We start from the raw sequence: 24,911 nt of genomic DNA on the forward strand, positions 1-24,911 counted from the left end.
TCTATTTACTTTCATTGGTATTTTTATCGTTGCGCTTTACAGGGCCGTAGCCAGACTTCAAAATCTGAGTGCGCTAGGGGGGGCGCAAGGTCCAAAAAATTATTTTGTATGGGAAAAATTAAAAAAAAATTGAAAAAATGACTTCGCTAGGAGGGGCGCCGCCCACCCTGCGCCCCATCTAGATACGGCCCTGGCGCTTTAGCAACGGACTATAGCAGTACACACGAGGAAAGTCTTCATTTAAAAAAATAGTCAACAGGTGTGTTTTTAGCCTTCTAATTGAGTGATGTCAAAGCTTCGGTGCTTGACAGTGCTTTGGTTTGTTCCAACCCGAACAACGACAATTTCATCCACGGCAACGTCGCTTACGTGATATTTCATACAAATCGAGCAACGTCGCCTACACAGAGATATTATTGAGGTTATGGTTCTATGGATGAAATTTGACAATTCGGTTCTATGGATGAAATTTGACAATTCATATGGCCTTGGAACAAACCTATTGGAAAATAACATCTCCAAACCGTCCTACCAGATCAAAACTGTAATAAGCAAAGCAGTGAACAACGCATTAATTAGACTAAAGACCTTGGAGAATATAAACATTTTAAAGACACAAACTAGAACGTCTCTGAGACATTCTCGTATTCGTGTATACCGTATAGTTCGACCTGGCCGGAGTGCTAATTTAAATTTGGCGCGGTTAAAAATTTGAGTGATAATCAGTGCTGTCATTCGCGAATAGCCAGTGCCGTCAATAGGTCAGTGCTGTTAACTAATATTACGTTGTCAAACAGGCATACCACCTGCATAAACCTAAAAAATAAACTTTAACAGAAAGACGCCGCCATTCTTCTGGTGACATTTCACCACTAATTGAACTGTGCAAGCATTCGGGTAACATATTTTCTCAGATATACATTTTTTGAGTAAAGTAGTGAAGTAAATAGACGTTCTGTAACTCTAAAGAACATCAACTGTGTTGCAGTTTGATCGAAAATTAGTCCTTGTTGCTTGCAATGCAACCAAATTTTTCGCAGAACACTTTCCCTGAGTTCATTTGAAAGATTCATTTTTTCCCCCAACAACTTTCTAATTCGAAATAATCCAACCAACATTTCCGAAATAAACAAGAAAAAGCGTTGTGAGACTGAAATTCCACTCACAGACAAAATCATTTGGTTTTGTCGCAATTAATCCTCAAATTTGATTCCCATCGTAGAACAGAAAAAATGGCTGATTCTGATGACGAATATGATCGTAAGAGGCGAGACAAGTTTCGCGGAGAACGTGAACGTAGTTCGGGCGATTACAATCGATCCGATCGCCGAGACGATCGGCCTAGAGGAGGTAGAGAGGATTGGGCGGATAGGTAAATTCGAATGTTTTTTGTGTGTTGCAAATGGTAAATTTTGATGAAATATTTCTTACAGAGGTAGAGGCCGACCGGACTACAGAGAATACCGTCGATATTCACCGGATCGCGGTCCACCAGTAAAACGTATGCGCCAAGAATGGGGCGATGATGGCCGTCCGATACGTTACGGTGGTAAATTTAGATTAGGCAATTAACGAAATTCAACTAAAAACTTAATGCAATTAAATGGAACCCATGAACTCAACTTCAATCACCTTCTAATTGATTTCATAATTCTCTTTGTTTGCATTGAACAAAAGGCTAGATGTGAACTGACAATGTTTTCTTGACACGTTTTAGGTCACGACGGTTATATGCCATATGGAGGACCTGGTGGCTGGGGAGGTCATGATCATTATCCAATGCATGGCGGACATGCACCTTTTCCGCCCAATCGTGGTGGACACGGAGGAAGTGGAGGCGGTGGCGGCGGTGGTGATCCGCAAGCGAATGGCGATTTACAAACACAACCGCCGATGTTGACGTTAAAACAGTTTCTTGCAACGCAAGATGATTCGATTTCGGATGCCGATGCTATGAGCAAATACAGTGAATACAAACAGGATTTTAAACGGCAGCAATTAAACGAATTTTTCGTCACCCACAAAGACGAAGAATGGTGAGTGTTCTAGAATATTACGTTAAATGCAATGTGTTTGTTGTCACATCAGATGAAAAACTGTCCATGAATGACGTCCAGGCCTCTTTGACCGTTGTGTCACTTGTTAAGCTTTGTCTAAATGTGTCAACCGTCTGCTTATCCATCCGGTGTATAACGGAATCATTTTAACGATATCACCGAAGAATATATCGTTTATACTGCAGTTTTGTCGAGGTGAATCTCTTGATTCGTTTGTCCAATTGTTGGTCAAAACGATTCAACGGACACGGTTGCAGTTACTGCATGTCCGGTTGGATGCTTATTCCAGTAATTTTATCTATTTACCCTGCGCTGGGACGTCATTTATGAACAAATGGACACCCCATAGACCAGGTATTGTGTAGACAATGGATCGATAACGTCAAACGTATACAGTGGAAACAAAACATTTTGCTCATGACCATGGATTGAATGAGTAAAATGAGACATTTTCTTTTTTTTAAATAAATTTTCTTTTTTATACAGCCACCAGTGTTTACCATACAATAGAACCATCAAATCGAAATTTTTTTATACATTTCTCACGCGTACTTTTATCTCGAAAAGTTTTTAAATTATTTGCAAAATATTTTGATGAAATTTTAAAATAAATAAGAAAGAATGAAAAAATGACTAGCGCGTTATACCACTACACAAACAACGGGTTTTAAAAATTGAATCATTTGAGCGAGCAATGCCGATGTTTACTTCAATTATTTTAAACGAAAAATAAAATTTATTGTTGTGAAAGGTAAGATTTTCTTAAAACAAAAAACGAACAGCACAACTATACTCTGTCTTTTAGCTCTAAGTTGTAGTTTTAAGAGTTTTTTTGTGTTTAATTTATTTTACCATTAAAGCCAAATTTAGTGATTTTAATTTATCAATGGTATACACACCTATGTGTTGGATGCATAATTTAATTTTATCATTTCAAAAGGAGCCTGCTGGGACGACAGTATTGATAGTTATCTCTGTGATACGGATATTATTGTTATGGTTCTACGATTTCTTTTAGCTATTGCGTTTTACATAGACATTTCAGAAAACTTATAACAAAAAACCTGACCAATTCATTCTGTCCCCAAAAGACAGAAAACCCAATAGTTTTCTTTACTAATCAAACTTTCTTCTCTTTTTTTTCCTTCTCTCCAAACAGGTTCAAGATCAAATACCATCCGGAAGACTCGAATCGAAGAAAGGAAGAACAGCTGAGTTTCCTGAAGGTTCGCACTTTTTACCCAAAATTTTTTCGTTCGATTTCACTTAATCTATTAACTTTCGTTCCGTTAGAACCGTGCGGATGTATTCACGAACCTCCTCAATTCCGGTGATGTAACAACCGTTAGTGTCGACACAACACAAACCGAGAAGCTGTTGAGACTTCTGGACACAGTTGTCATCCGGTTAGAGGGCGGCACCGACGAAGATTTAAAAGTTTTGGATGAGAAACCAGCTGAACCGAAACAATTTGAACCGCCACCACGGCCTGCGACTATTTCCAAGAACAACGACGATGAAAACGTAGCAGTTAAGCCAGCCGGGCGACCGAATAATCCGTTTGCCAAGAAAATTGAGGATGAAGCGACGAAAGGTGACAACGATTTTAATTGGAAAACATCGAACACCACTTCATCCGGCAAGAAGTCCAAGAATGATGACGACGAGGAGGATTGGGATGTGGATTCGGAGGATGGCAAGAATGCGGTGCCGAATGAAGCTAATAAGAAGACGGAAGATGATGATGACGAATGGGGCGAGAATAAGAAAAGTGAAATTGAATCTGGTGCAAAGGGATGGGATGATGAGCCAGCGTCACCAGATCAGAAAGATCAACCTAGTTCTCCAGATGTGAACGATAAGCAGATGGATTGGAATGAAGAGCAAAATAAAGAAGTGAAAAATGAGGTATCCGATATTCCAGAAAGTAATCCAAGGAAGAGATCCCGTTCGGAGTCTAGTAGTTCATCATCCAGTTCGAGTGATTCAGATGCTGAAACGTCACCAAAACAAACTATACCCCAAGCTGCTGATTCCATGGACGGTGAAACTAATGAACCCAAGGACGCAGAAATGGAAAGCGTAGAAGACACGGTTCCGTCTGAGCATCCAAAGGACTCAGAAGCAATTGACGAAAAAGTCGAAACCGACCCAGAAAAGACAGCCAAGGATGATGTGGACAAAGATGACAGCAAAACGGAAGACAAAGTCGAAACGATCGATTTGGACAAGGAAAGTGACACAAAGGAGGAGGGACCGGTTCACAAAGCATTGCATCGAACCAGTTCGATTTTCCTTCGTAACTTAGCTCCAACTATAACCAAAGCTGAGGTCGAGGCAATGTGCAAACGTGTGATGAGCAATGGTTTTCTGCGAGTTGCTATTGCAGATCCTTTGGTGGAACGTAGATGGTTCCGACGCGGCTGGGTAACATTCGAACGTGACGTCAACATCAAGGAAATTTGTTGGAATTTGAACAACATTCGGTTGAGGGACTGCGAACTTGGAGCAATCGTAAGTGCCTTACTAACAAATCACACTGTGCCAGTCAATAATTCCCTAATTTAATTCTAGGTCAACCGTGATCTCAGTCGACGCGTTCGTCCAGTAAATGGAATCACTGCGCACAAAGTAATTGTTCGCAGTGACATTAAACTGTGTGCGAAAATCACATACAATTTGGATAACAAAGCCGGTTTGTGGATCAACAGTGATGCTGCTGCCCAGGACAATGGAAGTACCACGTTCGGTCTCAATTCGAACAATCCCGTTCTTCAAAATATCACCGACTACTTGATCGAAGAGGCATCGGCCGAAGAAGATGAACTCCTTGGATTGTCCACCAACGAGAGTAAGGACGCTGAAGGTGAATTGCTGGAAAAAGACATCCATTTGATATCGGTACTGGATAAGCTAATTCTATACTTGCGTATCGTCCATTCGGTTGACTTTTACAATCATTGTGAATATCCGTATGAGGATGAAATGCCCAATCGTTGTGGTATTATCCACGCTCGTGGACCTGCACCGCAAAACAAGGTCACCAGTAACGAAGTTCAGGAGTACATACGGAATTTCGAGGGAAAAATGTCATCATTTTTGGCGAAGAGTCAACCCATTGAGGAGGAGGAATTGAAAAAACTTGGCACCAAGGACACTGAAGCTGAGGTCGAGAAATTCGTTCAAGCAAACACGCAAGAACTAGCGAAAGATAAGTGGCTCTGCCCATTGTCGGGTAAAAAGTTCAAGGGTCCCGATTTCATTCGCAAGCACATTTTCAACAAACATGGGGAAAAGGTCGACGAAGTTAAGCGTGAAGTTGAATTTTTCAATAACTATCTGCGAGATCCGAAAAGACCCCAACTGCCAGAACATCCTGGAAACAATCGTAAACCGCCAGAAATGCAACAACAACCAGGAGGGTAAGCAGTACTTAAGTAATTATATGCCATCTTGAGATGCAACGAAATTTCTTATTTTGTTTAGTTTTCGACCGGGAGGTTTTCATCATGCACCAGTTTATGGAGCTCCATACGGATATGCACCGCCAATGATCATTCCACCAAGGGGACCTCGAGGTGGATACGGTGTGAGACGGTAAGTTTTCTGGATTTCAATCAAATTCGAACGTTCGACTCATGTTTATATCCTTGTTTCCAGCGGTGGCGGTCCGGTAGGTGGTGACAGTCGACCAATTATTCATTATAGAGATTTGGATGCACCTAGGGAGCCAGAAGATTTTTTGTAAAGGAAACATAAGCACTATGTTTTTTCAACTGCTAAATAAATATTCTAAATAGAGTTGTCTAGTTTTTGTTGTTACTTTTCCTGAACATATGCAATCGCAATCCATACACAATGATTACTCATGAAGTGTTTCTCAGCTCAAAGATTCTGTATTCTTTTTCATGAGTGTGAAAATGTAGATAGAACCGAAGTCCGAAACATCTCAGATCCTTGCTCAATTACGCAAATTTCATCTGTTATTAAAAAAAGTAAAAATCAGAAAGAGTTAAAACTGAAGACGTTAGCATATGACTGAATGATGTAAATGGACTAATGGCTGGTAAATTAAGTTTGAATAATGATCATTTTCAAACCAAGAAGTAGTTTTATCGTTACGAGTACGAACACTCTATTTTTGGTCAATTATAACAGTAAGGTAAGTTTTTCGACGGATCTCTTCTGCACATATGTTTTATAATAAACTTAGATCGTTCGAAATCGTACGTATAATTATCTAGACTGGTATTTCGTGCGATAAAATGTGTCAAAAGCAAAATGAACAATAGTCTGAAACGTAAAGTGTTCGATACGTGTGTCCTTCCTGTGCTCACATATGGAGCGGAAACGTTAACGTTAACAAAAGCTTCCGAAAATAAATTAAGAGTGGCACAAAGAGCCATGGAACGGAGTATGCTTGGAATTACGCTCAGAGACAGAATGACAAATCAATGGATTTGACAACAAACAAAAGTCGTTGATGTCATGGAAAGAATAGCATCTTTAAAGTGGAGCTGGGCGGGACATATTGCAAGACGGACGGACGAACGTAGGACCAAAAAGATCATGAACTGGAGACCACCTAAAACACGACCTAGAGGTAGACCACCAGAGAGATGGAAGAATGGTATAAAGAGAATTGCAGGCGCAAATTGGCAACAAGTGGCAACGGATCGTTCGGAATGGAAGAGAATTGGAAAGGCCTACGTCCAGCAGTGGATAGAATCAGGCTGAAAAAGAAGAGAAGAAGAATGTGTCACCAACATCAGCTTGTATAAGATGCACATTTCGTACGATTTTACACCAACACACGTACGTGCTGACGCTTTTGATAGTTCAATTTACCCACTTAATAAGAGGGCAAACACAAACTATCAAATATTTCGTATTTCGTGTTGGGACCACATATTTTCAATGAAAGTAAATAGATAGGTATGGCCAAGCGTTCAAATTTGTTCTAGCCGGAGCACATACGGATTTGCATGGCGCCACCTCAAACGAACTCATTTCTAGTGCAAATTTCCACTAGAAATGAGTTCGTTTGAGGTGGCGCCATGCAAATTCGTATGTGCTCCGACTTGTATGGACTGGCCATACCTACTTATCAACTTTCATTGCATATTTTACGTAATTTTGTTCGAAACTTCCTCTCTAGGTATAATTACTCTTAGGTTATAAATAACGTCAAAATACAATCTTCTGAGCTGTACTTAACTATCAATTTTTTTTTTGATGAATGAACGAACAGAGACTTTTCGTAACAGGTGACAACATCAAAAAATTCACAACTTACGTAATCAAGGTTCATTTTTTCGATTCCATCGCTACAGATGCTACAGAGTATGGTAGGGGAACGGTATCCAATGGGTAATATACCAGTCAGAGCTACACATGACCTACTTCTAAATCTATGTTTTTAAAATTAAATTTTACACCCAATTTTAGTTCAAACAAGCTGGCTTAGTTTTTCTCATCATCTGCCAAATAATTTTTACCAAAAAAAATTTGACTGGAAACAACCAAAATTTTACCAAAAAAATCTGCGTCGCATGTGGCAGATAAATTTTCTTGCTGGTCTGTTCCTGAACATTTGCCACTTTGCGACGCAGATTTTTTTGGTAAAATTTTGGTTGTTTCCAGTCAAATTTTTTTTGGTAAAAATTATTTGGCAGATGATGAGAAAAACTAAGCCGGCTTGTTTGAACTAAAATTGGGTGTAAAATTTAATTTTTGCATAACGAAGCTGAAAGCGTCAACTCTAGCGATATCATTCATTTTAGAAATTGTACTTCAAAGACTGCGTCACACTTTTCTCGAAGAGATTTTTGTTGGGATATCAGTCGTTTTAGAAGTTTTAGAACACTGCTCTTTATAACAGTTTATAACAGAAATTCGGAAATTTGACGAAAATCGATAATTTGACGAAGATCGAAAACTTGACGAAAATCGAAAATTTGACGAAATTCGAAAATTTGACGAAATTTGAAAATTTGACGAAATTTGAAAATTTGACGAAAATCGAAACTTTGACGAAAATCGAAAATTTGACGAAAATCGAAAATTTGACGAAATTCGAAAATTCGACGAAAATTGAAAATTTGACGAAAATCGAAAATTTGACGAAAATCGAAAATTTGACGAAATTCGTAAATTTGACAAAATTCGAAAATTTGAAGAAATTCGAAAATTTGACGAAATTTAACGAAAATTACGAAATTTAACGAAAATCAAAAATTTGACGAAAATCGAAAATTTGACGAAATTCGAAAATTCGACGAAAATTGAAAATTTGACGAAATTTAACGAAAATCGAAAATTTGACGAAGAAAGTAATTCTCTATCTGCCACCATTCAAGAAATATCTTCAAAACCCCAATTGACCCACCCATTTCCAACTTTCGACATTTTTCGCAAATGCCCTTCTTTTCTACTCGTAAAACTCTGAGACTTTGCCGAAGAAAGTAACTCTCTATCTGCCACCATTCAAAAAATACCTCTAAAAACATAATTGACCCACCCATTTCCAACTTTCGACATTTTTCACATATGCCCCTCTGTTCTACTCGTAAAACTCTGAGACTTTGCCGAAGAAAGTAACTCTCTATCTCTCATAATCGCAAAAATATTACACGAAAAAAAAAAAGAAATATTCAATACCAATTTAATGTAAAAAATTGGTATCGAATATATAAATATTTGTGGCGAATATATTAGATAAACATTTGTAGCAAATAATTAACTATATTCGTTACAAATATATAAATATTTGTCCGAAATATATTTAATTATTTGCCACAAATATTTTTTTAATAATTCGTCATAAATAATTAAATATAATTGTGACAAGCAAATTACCTGAAATTTTGTGACAAATATAAATATATTTGTCACAACTATAAATATATTTCTAGCAAACAATTCTTTCCAAATCTTTTTTTTCCGTGTAGTCCTTTCATCCTACGCTCGAGTAGCTCAAAATTTGGTCACTCTAATCACTCTAGCTCAAACGAATCTGACCCGATTTTTTTAATTATTTTTTTGTTCGAATCGTGTTACGAATACCTTTCATTTGATGGGTCACATGCCTCTGTAGGTTTCAATACAGCTAAGCTACAGCCGAAAACGCGTTCCCGACCCTCGAAAACCACACTCAGAAACCACTTCGAGGCCAATAAAACTAAATTCTGGTTTTTCCTGAGGTAATAGCGTATCACATTTTCATTTTTATGCCCACCCTGAGGTTACTGCAAAATTTCATGGAGATTAGCTGACTAGTTTCCGAGATCGACCGTCGATAGATAGACAGATAGACAGATAGAAACATACAGAGTAAGTTGAAAGATTTTGATTGTTTGGAAAACGTTAATTTGGTGCATTTTCTATCAAAATGACCAACTTCAAAACGATGTATCTCCGGCAATTTTAAAGTTACATAGTCGAGTGATAGCTCGTTTTGCTCGTATTTGAAGCGCGAATAAGATAGAATAGGATTTGTGGTGATACAGGCCAAAGAAAAGAAACTTAAATTCTCGCCTATATATAGTTGCCGCGTCTCAAAAAATTTTCTTCGTTCTTTTTTTGGAAGTTAGACTGCGTCAAGTCCTCCGCTATCGCTCCGGACATGATTTTTAAGGCATTAAAGAATTTCAGAAGATCTTTGATAACCTCAAAAAAACTATCTCACTGGCACCTGTTGCTGTAGGAAGATGTAACTTAAAAAATACTTAGTCTAGTCTATAAAGCTTATTTTGAGAACTTAATCCACGGGCCTGACACTATTCACTCGACTCCTCATTTTTAAAATGCTGCTATTCATTGAGTGTCCAGCCCGTGACTTAATCTAACAAGGGATGGCACTTCGTTCACTCAAAACGTGGACCAGATTGTTACCCTTCGTGTCCGGAAACGTTTCAAATGACCCTCTTTTGGGGCGCGCACGTCCAATTTAAAAGAAAATCTAAATGAAACGATACATAATTTTTAATGCTCGTGCAATTTCTATTTATTTTCATGTAGTACATAAAACATATTTTGTTAAATTCTTCTATTTACACATAAAATTTCTACTTAATTTTTTTGTCCATTTTCTTTTTTTAAATTTACCTCCATTTATTAATTTTGTGGTTCTCAATTTTGTCTTAAAGCTTTTGTTCAAAGTGTGTGGTGTGGCTGATTTCTTTTCCGTATGTTTATCTTTTTATTGTTTGTTTAGTTAATTACAATTACAATTTTCGACCTTACTTGTTTTTATTGTTAATTTAAAATATTTTTTTTTATTTTTATTTTTTTTAAATTTAAATCAAAGATAAAACCTTACGGATTTTTATTCACTTTTTATGTTCATTAAGTTTTATTGACAGATTTTTTTTATTACTTCCATTTCTTATGTTCGTGTAAAAATATCGTAGTTTTATTATTTTTCCATTTTTTTGATTTTCTATTTTTAATTTTGGTTTTTATTTTGTGATTTTATTCATTTCTTTCTTCTTTTACTATTTTCGCTGTAATGTTGTAGTGATTTAAAGTTTTATTTTTGTTAATTTGTTCCTAAAAAGTTTTTTTAATGATAATGACACCGCAAAAAAATAATATTTAAAAATAAATGAAAACCTTTCCGTAATTTTGTTTTATTTTGTTTAAAAACTACTGATTGTTAAATACATTTTGTAGATTTTTATGAGTAATACTAGTATTTGATTCGTTTTTATTTTCTTTTTTAAATAACTTGGATTACATTCAATAAAAACTACCAACGAAGTAATTGGGATTCTTTTTTTATAGTAAAATTGTTATAAATTCACTACAAACAACATTTAATCATTTTTGTTTAGATTTTTCTTTGTTTTTCTTTTAATTTCTTTCTTTAAGTTTACGATAAAAATGAAACTGGAAAGTTTTTATTTTAATGGATTCGCAAACGAACTAGAGGCAGTATGCAAATTGTCGATACCAATGATTTCGGAAATGAAAGTCAATTCGTTTGTAGTAACACAAAAAAAGTTTCAAAACCGCACAATTATGTACCGATCACTGTTCCAACCTCCAGCAAGTTTATTTTGGATGAATTGAATCGATTTTAGTTGACTTGAATTTCGCTGATCTCTTGTAATCAAAATTAAAGCATCATTACATCGCTTCAGATTTAACTGTAGGTACCGTTGATGTATTGAGTCGGTGGGTATTTGGTTTTATCTTCAAAGACAATTACATCGAAGTAAATTATCGTCAATATCATCATCGTCAGCGTCTAAACTTTTGTTTTCAAAATGGTACGTTTTCGAGTTATCAGATGTCCCTTGCTAGATAAAAATTGGTTCGTAAATTCATAGATTGTTGATTTATTGTGCGCGCGGTATCTGTTCATTTGAGTAACTTAGTGAAATTTACTTCCCAAATTATCAATTCAAATCTTTTGACATAACGGAGCACCGTTTCTTAACTGAATTTTCGGCAAGGTAAGAGGATCAGAGATAAGGTCACAAAGAGAATCTTAGAGAGTTTTCGTTAGATTGCTTGGTTTGTTGGTGCGTTTAATTATCTGAATACAAGCTATAACATAGGTTCATCATTTGGAATAAGAAATCTTACAGGGAAGGAATTATAAATTCCATCAGCATTGTTATCAATGCAATTGATTTTATTCATTCAACATGAGAATCAACCACATGGCTCGTTTAGGTCAGCAATGAATAGAATCTAAATAGCTCGAAATACTCATGTGATTCTACGCTTCTAAAATTTCCCGTGTTTGTAAATTTTTACAGATTTTTCTTAATGTGACGGGGGCTCTGTGTTTATATTGTCCAACCCTAAGTTTGTAATTTGTTTCGTATTTCGTGTGTAAATTTCTATGTACACAAATTTATACACGAAATTCGAAAGGATTAGGGATACGCTGTTTAAAGCCCCACGTTTCCATGTGATTGTTGACCTCGGATCTTGGATCAACAAAAATCATGTGACAAGTAGACGTGTAAAACATGTCTAAAATGATTCTAAATGGTTTTTACGACTTTAAGTTATTCCTCAGAATTTTAATGGTTCTGCAGCGAATTTGTAATGACAAATGACACATCAGCAGAAATTCCAAAGTCAAAAAATAAATTCTCGAATTTTGTCTCTTCGTCTATCGCTCACTTAATGGATGAGATCACTCGAATTGTAAAAATGTAATCGAACTATACAAATTAACCGACTTATTTTATGAACCGGAATTCAATTTTTCTTTTCCGATTTTTATGGTGATGAGAACGTAAACAGTTCGTCCGCTTTTTCCTTAAAAAAATTAATATTTTTTTTACATTTTTTTTGTTTTTATTAATTTGAAGAACTAAAAATTAACTTTTTTTTAATAATTATTTACATTGCTTGACGGTTTAAATTATTTATTCAAATTTTCTTTTCATTCAGTTGCACAACGTTGAACGCTGAACATAAAAAGAAGAAAAAAAAGACAAAATTTGAAACTAAAAATTTACTTTTTGTTTTAAATAAAGTTCTCTCTTTTGTTACCATAATTAATTATCTCAACTCACACACATAAAAAAAAAGAATTTGTTTTCATATCCACACAATTTCGTAAATTCACCTTTCCGTATTTTTCACCTCTCTGTTCCGGCTTACTTACTTCGCGTCTTGTTATTACTGATTTTTGTTTGACATCTAATCTTACTTTGTACTCTTCGTGCTTTTTTAATATCACTGCTACCATTATTCGAATTAGTTGACCGTACTGCCGAACCAACCGTCAAATCATCGTCCATTTTTCGCTTATCACCCACTTTCGGCGAACCCATCGGACACGATGCGCCAGCGACCGTTTCGTCGTCCGTCGCACGTTTATCCGATTCGGTGTGATTCAATTTACCGTCTACGGCCGTTGCATCCGCCGTTGAGTGCTGAGTCAGTGTGGCCGGTCCAGCGGCTAAGATGGTATCGTTTTCATTTTGTATTTTGAGATCGACAATATTCTCGTTTATTTGTACTGGATTTTCTTTATCAATTTCTGCGCTTAAATTAAGGTGTTCGGCCTTGACGTCGACGATAGGCGGTAGATTTTCTGGTGTGACGGCAACTAAATGGCCGAACGAATTACTAACAGTTGTAGCTGGACTCTTTGAGCGCCAATATTGCAATTCTGTTTTGCATTTGTTTGCTTCCTGTGAAAATGGAATAAGGGAAAAGGGAAAATGAAACAACCGCCGAGCAACAACAGCAAAAAAATTGGGGAACAAAGTCTTGCTATTTTCGCAATTCAATAGACTAAGTCATCAAGTACTATCGAGGAAGAATTGTTACCTGTAACAAGGTTGATATTTTCATAGACATCTCTTCGTATTTCTTTTCACTTTCGTCCAATCGTGCCGCATACTCGTGAGTCTGTTTCTGTTGTTCAGCCAAAAGTTTCTGCATTTCCGTTAATTGTTTTGTTTGTTCCGTTGATTTCTTCTTACAAAACCGTAAATCGTTACGCAACACAGTTAACTGGTTGTTATATCTGCAAAAAACGAAACACCCCATTCCCAGTTGTTACTATCAAGACAATCGCAATGCGAGCGCAACAACAGAAACGAACCTTTTCATTCCTTGCTTGATCTTACGAATGCCCTTTCGCAGCACCATATTTGTTTGTGGCGGTGATGGCATCGAGCTGGAATGACTACTACTTACCTTGCGTGTCGACGTTGTCGAATCTAGTAGTGTAAATAAGAAGTTTGAATTAAGATTTGGATTGGCTATTTGGATGGGGGGAAAATGGAAAAAAAAAGAAAAATTAAAAACAAAGAATTTCTCGAGCTAATTGGAATATAATATTGGTATTGAATTGGGACAACCGAAGTGTCGTTTTGGGTTCATTCACTTACGTTTTCCGAAATCGAGAAAATCTTTATTGAAATATGCAATTTCCGGTAGCGTTGATTCCAGATGCTCTTTGAAATATTCCATTGCCATTGTGGACAAGTCAAATAGTTCCTCGATTATGATGTATGGACGCCCCAGTTTCGGTGTGGTACGGATATAGTTCAATATGTTGTAGACTTCATCCAAAATCTAAATCAACGGACGGTGACATTGTCATTCGTTTTTTTTTCGCTGTACTAATGACAATTTACTTACGCTGCCAGGAAAGAAACAGATGTGATTTCGGTCAATATGCTTGCCAAAAGTCATTTGAAGCAACGATAAACGCATGTGACACGTCTCGACTAGGTCACACTCACCAGCCGATGGATGTGAGCGTCTAGCTGATTCACTATAAATTAATGCAATTTCGGATGTTATTTACACTTGGATTTGATGCATCGGTTTTTGTTCAATTTACCGTCGTGGCATAATCTTCTTAACATTCTGGAATCGGTTTTGCAGCTGAGTTTGTAGTTTTTGAAATGTTGAATTTAGTATTCCTTTACAAACTTGGTTCATCTGCTGTGACACCTGAGGATAGATTGAGTTGAGTATTGTGATTTAAATGAAAACATTAGTTTCGAGTGACTCTGCGATTTCGTTTCAAGAGATTTTCTTTAAGATGAAATTCGCTAGGGAAAAGATTGCACCAAAGACATTGGGAATCAAAAGGAACAAAGGACTTTTTCATTCGGCACGATAACACTCAGCAGCAGGGCATATTTTTGGATTTTTTTGTGGAAATTTTTCACAAAATTTCCAAAAAATTGTCAAAAATTTCCAAAAACTGCGAACGTCGAAAAACCGAATTTTTCCACCATTTCGAACGGTTTTGGCAACTCCTGAACTCAGTCTTGCGTTTTAGCTAACTCTCAAGTATTTTGTTTGATTCTTGACACTATGAGCTTTCAAATGAAGTCGAGCATGATTAATTTGAAGGATGAGAGCGTCAATAATCAAACAAAATCATTGAGAGCTGGCTAAAACACAAGGCTGAGCTCAGTAGTTGCCAAAACCGTTCGAAATGATGGAAAAATTCGGTTTTTGAACGTTCGCAGTTTTCGGAAATTTTTGGCAATTTTTTGGAAAATTTGGGAAAATTTTCCACAAAAATTTCCAAAAATAGGCCCTGGTCTGCAACACAACGTCGTGTTATTGAAAAATGACTTATTTAACATTCGTTATACCTCATCTCATAGTTCCAATAATCTGGAACGTAATCTGATTCTACCGAAGTGCTGAGACACATTTCTCTAGGATCCACATGCAAATCGCGTTTTTATGTCTTTTTCTCTGTTTATATTTACTATGTTTACTCTATTCTCCACCGATTTCCCATTACTTTTATGTCAAGAATGTCGTAATTTGAATGACAGTGCGCATATAAGTGTCATTCGTGATGAAATTATCTGTCTGCTGAAACCATTTCTCTTACGAATCAAAGTATGTTTCAAATCACAGAGGTACATTTTGTGAATTATTATTACGAAATTGAACAAAATAAAATTGAAAAAGAATCCCAAGGTTATCTTTATACGCTAGACTCATCACCAGGGCGAATTAAGGTTTTCAGCGCCCCTGGGCAATTTCATCGTGACTCATACGTTATCAATATCTATCTTTTCCGATGAATTTTTTAGGATAGGATATAGTTGGTATAAGTAACGACCGATTATCCTTGCACCACAACTGTCAATGGGCCTGTTGTACATTCACTCATGATAACAACCAGTTTTTGACTTATCAGTGACGTAAGTATATGTTACTAATAGGGAAGACTAATCATCCATGATTAGGAAAAAAAAGCTATGAGCTTCTAATTGATCGATAGGTTGCTTTCAATTTCAATTTCATTTATTTCCAAAAGAAATTTGTTAAACTTCGCGCACCGCGTAGCTCCAGTATGCGTTACAATTCTAAGGAGCTACAACAGCTAAAACAAGAGCTACCGCTTTACGGTAGAGCCTTTACCTACTAAGCTACCTGAGCGTCCTAATGTGGACGAAATACACGAAACTCACATATTTTATACAGGCAACCTAAGGTCGACTTAAAAGATCGAAGGTGTTACTTTAGAGCGGTGAGGCTTGCCGAGCTTCTGTATCTTACAAACACAACAACAAGTATGTTACAGCCGAAATACACGTATATTTTTTGTTGCCTTTGTATTCTCCGCTACTGGATATAGGCCTTCCGATGATAAGGGATTTAACCATGAAACACAACGCGAATTGTTAAATTCACGTGAATTTCGAACCACACCTATAGGTTGGGAAGTGGTTAAGATTTTTGTCTGGTGTTAATTATATCTCCGGATAAAGTTGGACTCAGATATTTGTACACAGAATTCATTCATATAGGTCTAATATGTACGGTACGTTGAGGGCACCAAACTACCAAGATTATGATTGGGTATAGGCCTAGGAACATTACTTTTCTACAAAACACCGAAGAAAAATCTTCATGTTGGAAGACCAGTACGCTACCACTTTTCTTGATTTAATTGAGATCTGATAGAAATTGATAAGCGCTGCAGACGAAAATTTTTTCTTCTCTTACTTATTTCAATTATGAGAGATTTTCGTTAGATTAATTTCCATTTTCGAAGCTCCTCATATTTCCAGCGCCCCATTTCTCTTTCCAGCGCTTGGCTAGAGCCAGAATTGCCCTGAGGTTAATCCGCCCCTGCTCAGCACATTCGCACAGATTTAATCTGAGATTCAGTTGTGTGAAAAGTGGAAAGTTGTGGCCATTCCAATAACAGACATAAATCGCATGTAAAATTAATAGAATTCCCTGGACAGTCGATCTCATTAATTTGACCAGTTGGTCGAATGCATTGTACCACAGTAAAATGCGATGATTAATAACAGTTCGTCCAAATAAGGGAACATTCACACGAAAACCGACGAAAATCGATATTTTCATTTCAATAATTTCTTGTTCACTCTCTCCCGTATTATCAACACGCGTAACGAAATCTGCTGAATCAACTTGAATTTGCGAAAATGCCAGAAAGGCTAATAAATATTCATTAAATTATGTTGTTGCTATTTCGGACTATTTTTCTAAGTGATAGGTTCGTTGTCGGAAGATTAAAAGTTGTTTTTCATTCCATTCAATCAACGCTGCTCATTCATTTACAAAATTATACGGAGCCGACGACTAATCCTGGAACGGTAAAAAGAAAATACGTAGAACCAGTGCATGTTTAGGATGGTTAGACCGTAGTAAAATGTGTTTGATTATTCATTCACGTAAGTAGGAAAGAAAAAGGGGATTAAGCTATCCGTTTTGTGTATATAACGGCAAACACACTCTCTGTATGTTACAAAGTACACGAAGTGATTGAAATTAAATTTGATGGCTACATATTTTGACATGAAAAACTAATCAAAAGGGCGAACTGGAAACGAAATCTAGAAATTTGGTTTTCAAATTCATGCTACCATGTTTGTCTGTCGATACGAGTAAGAAGAGAAGAAAAGGTTGAATTATACATGAAGCCAAGTACATTTTTCGGTAATCACTTGTCCTCAACAATTAAAACAATTTCAACATGCACTCACATGGCTCTTCCAGTTACAACAAACACATTGTGTATGAGTTTCGCAGCGTGGACACTGCCATATTTGCAGATGATTATATTTATGTAGATAGAGCGCTAGATTTGTTCCACATAGATCTCATAAAGTCGTTGAACCCGTTGGTTTTCGTTTTGAGTTTTATCAACACAACACAGACACACGCACACAAAACAATTTTTAACAAAATTTCCGTTTAAAGTTACGCCATCGGAAGCGACCGTTGAATACGCATCAGCGATGAATATCGCCGAGCAATATTTATATAAAATACAAAATAATCATCCCATGGGACTCAAAAATGATTTCAATTGAAACTTACCCCTCTCATTTGCGCGCATTGTTTGTAGCCCACATATGAAAATACTTTATCCAAAATTTCGATCGGCAAATCTAGCAAATATATTCTTTGTTTTGGAATGTCGTCGCCATTCGCTGATCGAGATGTCGCACCACTAACGTTTCGCGCTAGTGTACCAGCCGATGAATCACTGAACGGATCTTCCACAGCTCCTGGCCCCGTCGTAATTGTCATTTGTCGTGTCGAAACCATTTTGCTCGCAATATAGATTTTCTTTGATTTTATGTACAGATCTCCTCTGGAAATTGGAACGGAAAAGAAAAATCGTTTTAGTTGGATATGTGATGCATTACACACTGTGTGAGACTGTACGATTGGTATCTATTGATATATTTGATTACTTCAGACAAAAAATATTCCACATAAAAAGCGGGTATGATGAGCAATAATATTAAACAATAAAAGTGTAGAGAGAGAAAAAAATGGCAATTAATCACACTCGTGTCTGTTTTTTATTTATTTATTTATATAAGTTCATGTATAATGTCTGGACGACCAACGTGAACGTAGTTTTTTGTGTGTTGTTTGTATATAATAAATGACTACGAAGATGAACTGAACGTAAGAACGTATACGAGAAAAGATGAACGAAATTGATTTTTTTTTTGTTCTTTAGTTTGAAATTCTGATCACGAATAAAGCATACGATTTAAAATTCTGGACGGTGGATTTTTTAGCACCGCTTACGACAATCGTATTTTTCTATTGTCAAGTACTTATAAGATTGGTCTCGCAGGATTTCTCTGTCAGAATGCAAACGTGGATTTAACTCAAGGTTTTGTACACGTATGTGCGTAGAGATGCCCTAAGACCTTTGGGAATAAACTGAAACTTTTGGAAAAGCCTTCGACGTTTGAATTAATTTGTGTCGTTTCAACTTTTAATTTATTCCACCAAATTGAAGTAACAGAGCGCTTCATTTAAGAATATGTCTTGCCGTGCCAAGTTATTTGCCGAATCAACATTGGGTTAAACTGTATAAATTATAGTATAAATTTCGTTTACTAAGAACGGAGCAACTGGAATATTTGATTTGATATACACAATTTCACTTGATTCCACTGAGTGTTATAACGAATAATTTATTGAAGATACTACTTTGACGAACGTACCTCTGGCATCGTTCAATAATTATACGTGTAACCAGTTGCTGGTCTTCAGTCACCTATGACTCTGAATGAGCACAACTTAAACGATGGTACCGAGTCGAAAGTCCTCAGCATTTCAAACTAGAGAACTAAGAACCGTATCGAAGTCTGCGTTGTATTGAATGTAAACCTAATCAAATTTACATACTCGGTCGGTACCTATATACAAATGTGTACGTATGTGCATGGTGCTATGTATGCTATCATCCACCATTTATGTACATATACAATAAACAGTATTTTACATTTTACCTAAATTCTGGTATTGTATACATGACTCGGCGTATAATACATTGGTAAAATACGTTTACATACGAGGCACAATGGAAGTGATATGATCACCGAAAATACTACATGAACCACTACATTATGTATAGCTAAACAAAAGGTATGTACAGCAAAAGGGCAGCACAATATCACGATTTAGGAGATTCGGTGCAGATACAAGAAGAAACCATAAAAAAAATTGGATGTTATTTCGTTATGCTTACATCTTTTTCGGTTGATGGTAGTGGTAGTCACTGTACCGAAAAAATAGCAATAATAATAGGGTGTTTAGTTATTTAACTGAACACAGAAAAAATCAATGACTCGTGAAAATATTTGATATTTTTTTATCTCTAGCTTGAGCAATATATCATCGTCTTTCTTGTACACGAGTACACGAGCATGATGTTTATTATACGAACAACTTCACACAGCTCAATTTTACTGTAAAGGAAAAAAGAGTCAGTATTTTCGTTTAGATGTTGGATGTGTCGAGAAAAATTCGTCTCGTTAAGAACGAACCGAATTCTTTCATGAATCTATTCGCTGGAAAGTATTAACAAAACACTTTTCTTCCAGACTGTAAATGCTGCAGCGTGCATGCATTGAAATTGTTTAGATTCATGTCAAATATTTGAGATTTTTTTGTGGTGTGGGTGAAGTTAAAAATTTCTTTTCCAATTTGTTATGTTACGTTGCGTAGAACATGAAAAACTTAGTTAGGTTTTGTCGAGGGTTTTGTTTTCTTACAGTCAATGCACTAACGGTCACAAGTAAATGAAATACAACTTGAAAATCTACCTTTTAGAAACTGGTAGAAAGACGACAAAATTATGCGATGAGCACTGACGAAGAAAATGTTTTACGACAAACAAAGTAAAAGACTTTGTATTAAACACGAGATGAAACGTTAAACAAGCCACAGATTGACTAGTATATATGACAAAGCATACGAATGCTGTTTCGGAAACAATAAAACCTTTTCTCTGACACAACTACTATGTAAGAATAAGAAATAAGGATCAGCCCTTGCTTTTCCATCTATATATTACAAAGTGTCTTCATATTTGTACTTTCTATAGGATTACATAAATCAAAACAAATAGAAGAGCATAGAAATAGTTTGCAGTACACGTAGCATCAGTTTCTCTATCCAAAATTGACCTGTCTTTGGGTTCTGAATAAGGGAAGACCGACATTTTCTACCTGTGAATTAAGAAATTTGAAATTACGAAATTTGATCGGTCATTCATCATTGTTGTACACAGAACGGGCTCAGGTATTTAATACGCGAAGATCAATCCTATTCGATCCGAAATTGGTAAATCTAATCGGTAGAAAGGATGGTATTCAACAGGAAACTCGGTTTCATTTCTACAAAATGGAGATGACGACAAGAGCTGTAGAAGTCGAGATGGAAATTTTGTAGGCACCGAGTTTCCTTTCGATTTCTTTAAATTTACCCCCACTGCCGATTCGCAAGATTATGCTTCCGTCCGCTCTGACAATAGTCTAACCAGTTAATAATTTCGAAACGACAAACGTTTCGTTAATCGTTAAATACGATACTTCATTTGTGTAAAGCGTCTCGTAATGTGTGGTACCGAATCTATCACATGCTGAGATCAAGAGATCACTAGCCAGAGCTCATGGCTTAAACATTGTCACAATTGTTTTTGTTGAAATTCAAATCCAAATCCCCTATACAATTTGCTAAATAGACACTTCCACCAAAATAGCAAATGTATGTAGCGCTCTGGATCGTCGACAGTGCGTGTGTGTCCCACAAAATACCGAAATTCACAAACGAAAAGATTAGATGTATACATTAAATGTCGCTTGATCGACGATAAATCCAACAAACCGGTATACCCGAATGGAATGGATGAATTTGACTGAAAAGTTTCAGCAATACTACAAAAGAACTGTGTGTGTGCATAAGATAATAATGCCGTACATAAAATGCCCGATGAAATCCGTTTATTTCTGTCGAAAATGTTTTTCCTCGTGAATTTTTATTTTGTTCGAAATTCTCCCCAAAAATCTTTTCAACATCAACAACAGCCATTTAAGTACATCAAAGCTCTTTACAATGTATAATATATCTACAAAAATGTGCACAACTCACATAACATTGTTGACCCGACCGCCTATGCAAGAAGGACTGAAACGATTTGCTATATACTACGAGGAATCGTCGACTGTTATCGTTGAATTCGGTCTCAACGATTCACATAATATATTGCCATTGATCGTCACAAATGGTGACACAAATGTATACGAGCTTTATGTCGGTACGATATAGGGGTCTGAGTACTACACACAACATCTCGAATGCACATTATATTCATTAATTGGCGTCAAATTTCATTTTATTTATTACATTTCGTGTATAGATCATTAAACCTACGACAGTAGCGTACTGTACGTATTATAAAGGGCTGTGCAATGGATGTTAAATCACAAAATTCAGAATAGATGAGGCACATAAGAGCTGCTTGCTGCTTGATAACCATTTAAAATTTACGCTCGCTTAGAATATTCTACTTATTTACAATGTCAGACCCATTCAACAACGAAATGACATTCATTTTGGATTTTGCATCAAAGCATTTATGGCTTATACGACATTCATTATTACTGTGCACCTATATCTATATTATGTCTCTGCACATAGTATATGTTGCTCAGTATATAACGTAGGCAAAATATTTATTCTATAATTGCACTTTAGACCAGAATATTTACTTTGCATTGCGTACATTTTCAATGAAAATTACCAAGTCAGCACATTACAAGTTTCACTTATCACGTCAAATCTTAATTTTGCAAATATCGTCAATGAAACAAAAGGTGTTGGAAGTTGGAGCACATACAAAAGAAAAAATGTTATGGAGAAGAGGTTCTCAACATACACGTAACGATCTGTGTGTTGTGTATTTATACTTCTGTGGTAAATGTTGGTCGTCAGTGAAAAATATTGGAATAATGTGCGGTATACATTATCGCTGAATGTTGTTATCGCCGCTACGATTCTTGATGCTGGGAGTGTTATACAGCAAATCAATATTAAAAGCAACCTCGAATTTTATGAAATTTACAACACAAATATAGATTACAGACGTGGGCAGACAATGAAGAATTATTTAGAAAAAAATTACGAAACGAAGTGACAAAGTTGATGGTATGTTTGATCTTGTCTTCATTATAATCAAAGCAATAGAAATCGACCGGTGTCGATACTCTTTCTTTCATCAAATTTTATTTACAAGATGTCGCGTTCCCGGCATTCTAACATTATAAAAACGAGGTTTTATTGAGTTCCTCCAAATTGTTTTTATTCACAATGATCATCTTGAATTCTATTTTTAATTCTGATAACCCAAAAACTACAGATTTTCCCATCGACTAATATCTTCATGAAAATGGCACATTTGCAATTTTTAATTGCTAAAACATTCAAGTTATCAAATACACAACCGCAGTTTGGAACTGAAGATATGGTGAGGTCATAACCATTACGCATAGTAATAAAAGAATGCGATAATTTTAGCGTACCTACAAGGAACAAATTGGTACAACAAGACAAAATATGGATTTTCCATACTCGAAATTTAGAACATTTTTGTGAAAAAATTGGGTGAAATAATCAGAGATTACCCAAATCCTAAGTGAACTATGGAGACGATGGAGACATAAACGAATGGTATATCAGTTGACATAAGTTGGAAGAAATAATTGTGAAAAAAGGAATGCTGAAATCAAAATGAATGAAAAATTTCTTCGTGAAGAACCAAAATGTCGATGTTCATAACCTGTCCATTTTTCACAGCGGAATTTATATTACCTCATTATTTGGTCGATTCTCGATCAGAATAGGGAACGTAGGTGTTGTTCAATCACAAACTAATCAACACAGAATTGTAAGAAAAAGTTCAGTCGAAATTTTCAAACTTTTCTTCTAGAAAAGAAAATGTATTTAAGGACGTTACTGTAACTGTAACCGTTTGTTCGTTTTCGAAAAATGTAAAAGTAAGCACAGACTTAACAATCGAAACAGTATCTTCACTCCAATAGAAAAATTTGAAAGTCTTATCGTATCACTTACACAGAAGAAGCAAAGAATCGGAACCATTGGGTAAAATCCATCTTCAATTGTTAAAACACAATTTTTCTGTATTTGACGAGAATTTTGTTACTTTTCATATTTCTAAAACTGATAACATGCTGTGACACAAAAACAATTTCAGTTTTAAGATTGCACATCATAAGAAATCGGAAAAATGGTAGGATGTGGTATAAACTCAAACCACAGAATTTACACACACACACAAGGTCTAACCAATTTTTAGTTACATCGCTTGTAGGTAGGAAATTGAGGAAATTACAAAAATTGATAAAATATTCAAGTAACTTACATTGATACTTACTAGTTTTGAATAAAGAAAAATTGACGAAAATATTTGTGCATTTCCAACAAAAAAAAAACTTTCAATCGAATTCAGTAAATTTTCTTGCATACAATTTGTACAACTTGACTTAGTCCAACGATTTGCGTTAACAACAGATAATTGGAACTACAATGAAACGAAATCCACTACTTGTGTATTAATGTGAGGCAATTTTCGTTGATTATTATCGTAGGTTTTCAATCAATACAAAATTGGCTATAGGATATATACATTTGTATACCGAATAGCGCACAATGAACAGGAGGAATTTCCGAATCGATTCTCGGAGAAAACAAATTTACTTTTAAAACAAAAATGTTGTGAACAGAAACCTCCACAAATGAAACAAACTCATCAAACACTTAAACTAAAATTTACATTCAATCGGAATGAAAACCTACTCCGCCATTTTGCCCCTTGGTTTTATTTAATATAAAAAAAATGTTTTAAATGAAATTTCGAACGATTTCAATTTTACGAGAAAATGATTGCAATTGAATTTCCACAAGCAAAATTCTTACCTTTTCCACTATTCCAAATCGTACGAAAATTGTTTATGGACACAAAGGAAAATCTCTTACAGAAAATTCAATTGTGTGATGGAGCGATGGTAAAAGAGACGAATATGTAAGTAAAAATATATCGCGGAAATCGAAAAGGCAAAAGACAAAATATACACTCGCGTGACGGGTCGTCCGAATAAAATTTAACGTCAATAAATTTGCATTTTTTTCTCTTCGTCGCCGTTTCGATTCAATTCAGTTCGAGCACTCGGACACAATTTTCATCGATTCTATTTCCATTTGGGATGGAACGTAGAAATTTAATTTTTAATTTATCAATTTTCTGTTAAATGATTTGTAAGAAAGTCTTCTTTTTGTTCGCAAATTCATTCAACGAAAAATAATGGTTGAGACGATGACTGTTCAGCACTGAATGTTGGTATGATTGTTTACAAAGCTAATAAGATCTCTTCAGTTGGCGAAACACCCGAAACACTAATGACAGAAATGTGTACAAAACGCAACTAACTTCACAATTTCACATAGTTAACCAAAAATGTAATTGTCGATCTTTACGTCTTACTAAGAGATGGTGCTGGGGTAAAACATAAAGGACCTAAGACTAACTAGGTA

At 35.8% G+C, this 24,911-nt stretch overlaps 2 protein-coding genes across 5 annotated transcripts; one reads left to right on the plus strand and one right to left on the minus strand.

Annotated features, from left to right (window-relative positions):
- The first annotated feature begins 787 nt into the window (after positions 1-787).
- LOC119077041 (serrate RNA effector molecule homolog) lies at positions 788-5,866 on the plus strand. Of its 2 annotated transcripts, none has more exons than XM_037184167.1 (9): positions 788-897; positions 1,223-1,372; positions 1,434-1,564; positions 1,718-2,036; positions 3,217-3,283; positions 3,351-4,571; positions 4,632-5,479; positions 5,544-5,654; positions 5,718-5,866. In XM_037184167.1, exons 2-9 carry the CDS (start codon positions 1,233-1,235, stop codon positions 5,803-5,805), a joined length of 2,925 nt encoding a protein of 974 aa, XP_037040062.1. In that variant the 5' UTR covers positions 788-897; positions 1,223-1,232; the 3' UTR covers positions 5,806-5,866. The 2 variants fall into 2 exon arrangements, with proteins under 2 accessions (XP_037040062.1, XP_037040063.1); XM_037184168.1 differs by having other exon boundaries at positions 1,434-1,549; positions 5,718-5,858.
- A 4,618-nt stretch (positions 5,867-10,484) lies between these two features.
- LOC119077046 (F-box only protein 28) lies at positions 10,485-24,726 on the minus strand. 3 transcript variants are annotated; one of them, XM_037184175.1, is made up of 8 exons: positions 24,297-24,726; positions 17,871-18,147; positions 14,383-14,495; positions 14,178-14,313; positions 13,925-14,111; positions 13,636-13,795; positions 13,359-13,557; positions 10,485-13,219 (listed from the first exon to the last, which is right to left on the minus strand). In XM_037184175.1, the coding sequence occupies exons 2-8, from the start codon at positions 18,099-18,101 to the stop codon at positions 12,680-12,682; spliced, it is 1,566 nt and encodes a 521-aa protein (XP_037040070.1). In that variant the 5' UTR covers positions 18,102-18,147; positions 24,297-24,726; the 3' UTR covers positions 10,485-12,679. The 3 variants fall into 3 exon arrangements, with proteins under 3 accessions (XP_037040070.1, XP_037040071.1, XP_037040072.1); XM_037184176.1 differs by having other exon boundaries at positions 13,636-13,753; positions 24,297-24,725; XM_037184177.1 differs by lacking the exon at positions 24,297-24,726 and adding an exon at positions 19,022-19,185 and having other exon boundaries at positions 13,636-13,753.
- Between the last annotated feature and the right edge of the window lie 185 nt (positions 24,727-24,911).

Source organism: Bradysia coprophila, unplaced genomic scaffold (genome assembly GCF_014529535.1).
Source record: "Bradysia coprophila strain Holo2 unplaced genomic scaffold, BU_Bcop_v1 contig_232, whole genome shotgun sequence".
NCBI classification, from domain to species: Eukaryota; Metazoa; Arthropoda; class Insecta; order Diptera; family Sciaridae; genus Bradysia; species Bradysia coprophila.